The sequence below is a fragment of the Fragaria vesca genome, linkage group LG3 (assembly GCF_000184155.1).
Source record: "Fragaria vesca subsp. vesca linkage group LG3, FraVesHawaii_1.0, whole genome shotgun sequence".
Classification (NCBI taxonomy): Eukaryota; Viridiplantae; Streptophyta; class Magnoliopsida; order Rosales; family Rosaceae; genus Fragaria; species Fragaria vesca.
In genome coordinates, this window is record NC_020493.1 from 14,170,043 (window position 1) to 14,178,543 (window position 8,501).

General features: G+C 35.6%; 1 protein-coding gene across 1 annotated transcript in view; it reads right to left on the reverse strand.

Moving 5' to 3' along the window:
• LOC101295700 overlaps positions 1-560 on the reverse strand; it is a 2,104-nt gene extending 1,544 nt beyond the window's left edge. The window contains exon 1 of the mRNA XM_004295764.1: positions 370-560. Within this exon, the coding sequence (XP_004295812.1) occupies positions 370-433 (64 nt within the window). The 5' untranslated portion in view covers positions 434-560. The remainder of the gene's footprint in view (positions 1-369) is intronic.
• Between the last annotated feature and the right edge of the window lie 7,941 nt (positions 561-8,501).

Sequence of the window (8,501 nt, forward strand, 5' to 3'; positions counted from 1 at the left end):
ACTAACATACTCTCTCTCTCTCTCTCTCTCTCTCTCTCTCTCTCTCTCTCTCTCTCTCTATTTTATATATATGAAACAGATCACAACAACTCAACCTCTAATTGAAAACCCTAATTCTCGAAACCCCACATTAGAAGCTTCCAATCCATATCTCACAAACCCAACACCCTAACATGACAACCCAGAAAAAAACAAAGCCCCAAATTTACAGAGCCAATACGATAGACAAAGCAAATTCCCAAATACAATATGATATTCCCAGAAACCCAGGAATGAACAAAGCCCCAAATGAACAAACCAAAAATCTTTACCCAACACTGAAAACATCCCAAAAAGCAAGAGATCTGAAATTTCAAATTCAAAACACACCATAGTCTGGGATCTTTTTGCCTGCGCTTTCCAATCGAGGTATCCACTCTTTGGGCTCAGCCATGAAGATCGTTGATTCACTAATTTGATGGATTTATTTGGTTTTTAGTCTAGGTTCGAAAGCTTTAAGAAAAGGGACGGTAATAGAGAGAGAGAGCTCATGAGAGTGAGAAGAGATTAGGTTTTTGGTTTATGCTTTTGGGGTAATCGAGGCTGTAATGGAGGGAAACGGTAACCAGGGCTGTTTTGGTCATTTCGGCCATAATTAGGGTAGAAACTGAAATGTGGGCCAACCTTGTCTGCTCCACATCAGCGCATGATGTCATGTTCAATGCGGGATTCAAATTTTGGTCGAGATTGATGTCATTTTGAAAGTTTAGGGATGAGTCTGATTAAAAAAAAGATGAGGTATCAGACTTATTTTAGACCTAAAGTTTAGGGGAGCAAACTGAAATTTATCCTAAATATTATAAATGAAATTACAATACCTTAAGTAAAAAGGAGTACTGCTCATTGTGTTTTTGCCTCCTGTAAATATATAATGTTGAAGATGCATGCAATAAAATTAACAATTATATAGATCTTCTTTAATAGATAGTTTTGAATACCTAACAGGCAGAATCTTTCTCCAAGTCTGTTTAATGTGAAAAATGTCATGTGTCATCAATTCCCAACGTGCGTTTTTGTAGTTCCAACTATATGAATTTCAATTAGTAACAATGTGGTTAATTGCCATACCTAAAAGAGAAAGAAAATACAAAGAGTTTAAGAGTACAAACTGTGCATGTTTCTTTTTCTTCCACTCTTTTAGAATCAGATTATTGAGATCAATGGCGTTCATTGTCACTGATATTCCCTTGCGCCAATCACATGAAAATAAAGAAATATGTCGCCTAAAACCGTTGTCTATTTGTAGCTTCTTATCTAGTTGAGAGCTTCCATGTCGCAGTATTTTTTTAAATAAGAAAAAATTCAAAACGTTAAACATAAGAAATGAATAAAGTACCACAATTAATTTAATTTTACTGAATAAAGTACCTATGAACACGACATATCATTTTTGGTGGACTAATGAAGCAAAACTTCTTTAAACACGATGTTCTTAGTGAATACGCCATCTTCACCAACTATATATGGACCCTTTTTTAACCAACACATTTGTGGTAGACTCTGATACTCCTCTTGGCAATGCCACATATAATTGTCCATGACTAAAAACATGATCTCGGAGGTAAACTCCCACATGTGGGATGGTTTTACCTTGAGATTTATTTATGGTCAAAGCGAAGCTCAACTTGATTGGAAATTGTTTTCTTGTAAGTTGAAATGGTAGCCCCGCATTTTCTGCACTTTGCAAAGGAATTATGGGCAAAAAAACTCTAGCCCTAACAAACTCGCCTGTAATAATTTCTGCATCAATCAAATTCTGGTAGGAACCACGACATAACAATCTAATACTGTTACACAACCCCAATTTTGGGTCTATATTTCTCAAGAGCATGATTGGAGCACCTGTTTTCAGAGGAAACCTGTGAGGCGGTAAACCACTTGCGGTTATTGAATTTAAAAACTCTGGCTGGTACAGATTTCGAATGTCATCTTCAACAGAGTCAAATGAGTAAATTGAAATTTCTTCACCAGGAAACATACTGATGATCTTTTCATTCAACATGTCTGCATCATCGTTCAAAGGAGTAATCAATGCTCTATCCACCATGTATCTTGCATCGCCTATGTGATCACCAAGATTAGCTAGGGAAAACTCTATCAATAATTTGAAAGATAGATTGGTCGCTTTGCCAAGAAATCACCATGCATTCTAGTAATGTTATCATGTCGTTACGTATGACTTGTTCACTCCCATCGCCAATACCTAATAGAAACTCTGCAAATCAGTGGTCATTTATGGATCTCATATTCTGCCTTAGTCTGAATATCCTTGTATCTGGCCAAAAAGATGATCTCATAATCGAGGATTCGATGAGTTGAGACCTTGTTCCTTTAGAAATGGTAGGAAGGACTTGACGAAAATCTCCCCCAAAAATCATTATTTTGCCACCAAAAGGAAGTTTCACATCCATTATGTCCTGAAAAGTTCGATCAACTAATTCAAAGACATCTCAATTTGTCATAGGCGCCTCATTCCATATAACTGCAGTGGAATCTCGTACCAATTGTGCCAATGCAGACTGTTTTGCTATGGAACACATGGATGAAGGTAGTACTTTCAGGGGAATCTTGAATCTGGAGTGAGTTGTCCTCCCGCCGGACAATATGTTTGCTGCTATTCCAGATGATTATGTTGCTAAGACTATATGATTCATTCTTCTTAAATTTGCTAACAACGCACGGTATAGATACGTTTTTCCAATTCCTCTAGGAACATCGATAAAAAATAAAACACTTTCTTTTCCATCCACAGCTGACATTATGGTGTTGAAGGCAACTATTTGGTCATTATTAAGACGATCAATTGCATCAATATCTTCTTGAGGGACATCGATAAAAAGTTCATCTTCAATACATCTAGGCATTCCTATATGATCTTCTGGCTCACCGGTCAATTGAGGGAGGTCATAATCTCTAATGTTTTTGCCAAACAGTTGAAGTATTCTATTTAGGTCTCGTAAGAGCCTGTTTCTATTTGCAATATCATAAGATGAAGTATAATCTTTTACCATAAAATAAGCAAATTCATCCTACAATGCTCGAACACCAACTGGCACCCCATACACCAAAATTGTAACAAATAATCTCCTCAAAGTTGATGGCATCCTTATTGCAGATGCCTCCGCCAAACATATTCGAATACTATTGTCATTTTTTCCAAGCAAACCTCGGTTCTCTGCTGCCTACTTGAATGTTGGTTGTAAAGCACCATTAACAGTAAGCAAGTCCAAAAATGATTTTGGACCTCTTACATGATTCAAAAGAACACGTAAGTAAAATTTCTCAATTTTCAGAGGGTGACACGCTGTATATTCGCCCAATAACCTTCCAATTTCGTGTTCTTATAACCCATTTTTTTTTATCTTTATCCCACCTGTAATGTTCTGGAATTTGTCGATACAAATATGCCTTTGCATCCTCATCACTTTGATTTAATGTGAAGAACTCGGTAAGCATTGACATTTTTGGACGGTCATCTTGCAAAATATCCTCAACAGTTCGTTTTGCATTGAATGTTACTTGTTGCATATTGGGAAGATGTATTTGTAATCGCTCAAGTGTTGGATATACTTTGTTCAGTGCAAATTTGAATATTTTCCATATGCATACCCACCTTGCATCAACAAATTGGCTAATTTCATCGAACTCTAGGTTCGACTGCAGCTCAAGTGACACTTTGTCAGGACCTTTGTAGATATACTTATATAAGTACTTGACACTCTTTATACTACAAAATACTTCGACATTGATGTGACAATTATACCGTAATAACAACCATGGGTTGTAGGGAACTACCCAGCGGTTATCCACAGTCATATTTCCTCGACCACGCAAAGATACTGGTAAACGGTTTGGTCGTCTTTGATACACAGGTATGCATCTTCGCCTTGCACTCTGAAGTTCGCAAATGGTTTTGGGTAACCCTTATTGCAAGTGCCTTTTTTCATACATGGTTGTCTTGGATTGAGAGGTCCACATGGCCCATGAATCATATGTGTACACACTGCATCATATAGTTGAGGTTCTTCATTCTGATATGGTATTTCAGCTCTAACAACGCGATCATATTCATTAGGGTTGTTAAGCTTGTCATTTGGTTCTAACATAATCAGCATGTGAACATGCGGTAAGCCTTGTTTTTGAAATTCCACAACGAAAGCATGTGCAACTACTTTTCCAAGCACCCTTTTTTTTTTTTATGATGTCTTCTTTCAATTGCTCCAATTTTGTGTGAAATACCCTGGTCACTAGATCAGGATGATCTTGTGGCACTTGTCCTTGTAGCAGTTGACTTTTAATTTCTTCCCAATTAGGGTTACACGTCATGGTGATAAAAAGATCTAGCCTCCCATATTTTTGAACCAAAGCCATTGCATCTCGATATCGCTGGTACATGTGTTGTTATTTTTAATGTTTGTCTTTAATAATATTTTATAAAATCAGTCTTTAATAAAATAAAAAATTACACTGTACATAAGATATTATAGTATCCAATATAATACGAAGTCAAACCTGTATTGTTTTCTCTTGCATGTAGAGAGTCTTCAAGCCCCTGACGAACATCTGTCCGAAATTTGTCTTGATTATTACGAAACCATCCTGAGCTTTTGTGATTCAATTTTTACATAATTGTCTACAACATACTGTTGTAAGAGACACCCTCCTTGATGTAGAGGATTTTCATGACCTTCACGCATCTACAAAATTAAGATTTTAAAGTAAATATTTTATTCTCTCATACCCCTTTTGAAATTTAAAGTGGACATATAACTGACCTGTAACATATATGCGTAATAGTCGCAACATGTCATTTCCTTTTCGTTATTTCCACGACTATTGATGTCCCATCCGTATGTTCCATAAGGAAATAATAATGGATACTGCATTGGATCATAATATCCAACCAAGTCTTTGACGGTCTGAAGTCGTCTGCTTATTGTTTGTATAATGAAATCTCTTTCATTTGGACTGATGTCATCACCTCCTATTATAACAGCCATAACTTGTGATGCAATTGGTAAATTGTATTGGTGACGATCAGAAGGTTGTTCTCTTATGATGAGCCTGCAATTAGGAAAATCTTGACATTGTCCCAGACTTCGAAATGTTTGAACAAAGGGATTGTGTTGATTAAGTATCTGTTGAATTTTTTCCACTGTACCCCTCTCTAAAACTTCACTTTCAAACAATCGATTCTGAAGCTCATGCTCGGTGTCGTACATATAAGCTTGTAGATACCGTGGTCTTCTCCCATTAGCTGGTACCAGACCACCGATTTTATGATATATAGAACCTTGTGCACAAAAGGTATAAGGTCCACGACCTTGGACATTAATTCTTTCATCAAGTGTACACCCATTGAAGTGAATGCAAACACATTGTTGTAGGCTCTAATATTTTGTTTGAATTTTTTACTCTCATCAATGTGGTCTGAAAATAGTCGAACCATTTCAGGGGGAGGATGTATTAAAGGTAAATCAATATTTCCCTTAATGCAACACAAACTGAAGGTCTCTCGATGGAATAACCATGCTCTATAGTATGGGCATATTGTTGGTGAGGGCAAGTGACAATCTTGGACCCCCTTTTGTTCATGGAAATCTCTAGCTGAATTGTGGCGAATGCGCTCTCTTCTCATTCATGGTACTCGATGAGCATTGTTGTGTTGCGCCTGATGACCATTTCCACGCTCACTATCAGTACATTGATCTTCATCGATATTCACGGTTTTAGTGTAGTTGGTATGTCCATCATCATTATTCGTTGTGACATTGTTCGTATTCTCCTCGTGATTATTCATGGTAGCATTAGGTAACTCTGGATATAAGTGAAAAAATTTAGTTTAATTTTGTTAAAAGTAGTTTTTTAAAATACAAACACATCTCTATTAATTACGACCAATGAGGTTAATTCATTAGGCTCACCACCATAGCAAGTAGAATACGGGACAACTCCATCATTTGCACGTGACCTATCCGAACGGGCTAGCTGTCTTATGTGAGTTAATCGAACTCTTGAAGGGACCTGTTGTTGGTTGTTGGAGTTTGATGTAATTCTTGAACTTATGCCTTCGTTGTCTAATTCTTCTAATGACACAATTGAATTATTAGGTGTATTATTAGGGAACTTTGCACATTGGTAAAATACCGAGCATTTTTATATACTACTCACCATAGAGAGCATAACACCGAACATCTGCATCAATTGCATGTGATGCAGTCGAACGGGCTAGCTATCTGATGTGTGTCAATCTAACTCGAGCATAGTCTTGTTGTTGCCCGTTCGTAGTTGAAGCAATTCTTGAATTTGTGCCCTCATTGTTAATTTCATCTATTGACAAAAACCAATTAGCAAATTGAGTTTTTGGCCGGTTATTACATGGTGTGATTATTAACATGCTGCTTTTGTATTGAGGTATCTATCTCTATTAATTAAGCAACATATAGCAAAGCAACTAATTAACATGTTGTTTTTGTATTGAGGTATCTACCTTTATTATTAAGCAACATATGGCAAAACAACATATAATAAAGCAACAACTTGCTAAAAGTTAATATGAAAAAATAAATACCTGAATTGTGTTCTATTGGTTCAGTTGGTTCATTTTGCACCCTTGGTCGTTTTCCTTGAGCTATTGCGCGGCATTTTTCCAAATAGGAATCGCCTTCGGAAGGGCTCATTGACTCTCGCCATTGTCGGTGTCGATCACGTGCACGCTCCATTAGTGTTTGGCGTTTGTTCCTGCCATATTTTTTTTCATGAAATTTTATATATTTAATAAACCGTTGCACGTGCAGAAGGCTAGTAACTATTTACAACATAGAACATATTTAACAGAATAAAAATGTTCCTTCTTAATTAGCATAGCTCTTACATATATCCTAACACTGGAGAAGCCCTAATTTGGCAATAGAAGGCTTGTAGTTTCTCTGCTTGGTTTTTCTTTTCTTTGCCTATTTTTTGGTCTTTTTTTAATGCTCCCATATCTTTTCAGTGTCTTTGTTGGAGGTAATCTCTTCCCTACTGTTCTTAAACTGGACCGGAGTCTAAAAGTCTAAAGCATTATAGTCAGTGATTTATATCCAAAAAAGCTAAATAACACAGGAGCCTATTTAAATTTATATCACAGAATAGTGTACACCCAAAAAAAAAAAGAATCAGTACATCAAAAATGATAAAGAACCTTTAAATAGAAGACTTTAGACTTTTGCATATTTGGTTTGCCTCTTAATTTAAAAGTATTGATTTATCTTATCAGACAATTGAAAGTTATCCCAACTGAAGGTTGAAAAAATAAGAGAAGAAACACATTTGCTTCCTGACTCTATTAATTATTTGTGATTTGCAAAGGATAACCAGGTGCCTACTAATGCAAAGGAATACACCATTAACATTCATTACCTTTTAATCGTGCTTCTTTTTTCTCCGCGTGTCTGGCTTCAATTTAATGGTTGATTAATGTCGGACTCAACAAAGCAAGAAGGCTCCTGTGTTTCGAGTACAAAAATTCGCCATGTAATGGTTGTTTAATAATGGGAAAAGGAACTGTAGGTGCATACATGTAATGGTGTTCATCTCAGCAACTCTTCCTTGATTCAATTTTCTTCGTGCCTCTCAAATTTACTTGATCACCCTGAGAAAATCACAAAACCAATTATCAAGAGCCCTTGTTTGGCAATAGGAAGCTTGAAAGTGAATAAAAATCAAGGGGGTTTTTATTGTACTGACATAATGTATTGAGCTGAATGTAGTGTAGGTTTAATTAATAGAGATGTAATTTCGAATATATAAGATAATGTGTCAATAACAGGGTTAAATGGCCATTAATTGTGCATCGATAAAAAAAAATAACAGGGTTAAATGTAATGCATAACCTTTTTGTGTATACACGTCGTGGTGTGAGTAAATTTGCTCTTTGCCATAATCAAAAGGTGACATGAAAACTGCCACAGATTTAACATATAAACGGTTGAACCATAATCATCATGGTTAACATAGAACCAATAACGGTTATTTGAGGCTATATATGTGGGCAGGAAGTTCTATATTACAATGCAACAGCAATACATGATGAAGTTTCTCACAATGGTTTTCCTAACAAATTAGGATTAATTACAAAACATTACCCGAACTATGATGCTAGTTTCATTTACATACCTAACTATTAAAAACTTGCATTTTCATACTTGAAGTTTCATTCTGTTAGCATTTTGATACCTTTACCATTAACCCCGTTACATTCTGAGGGCATTTTTGTCATTTCAATAAATATATCATTTTTTACATTTACTTTAACAAAATAATTTATTTTTTGAAATAAAAATAAAACAATTTACTGCTTTAGCGCAAAAATATTCAAAAAATAAACTCCAAAATAAACTCCATATTTTAAATAAACATGGTATATTTAACCAAAAATAGATTAAACATGTTTATATAAAATCTGATAAAATTTCTATCGA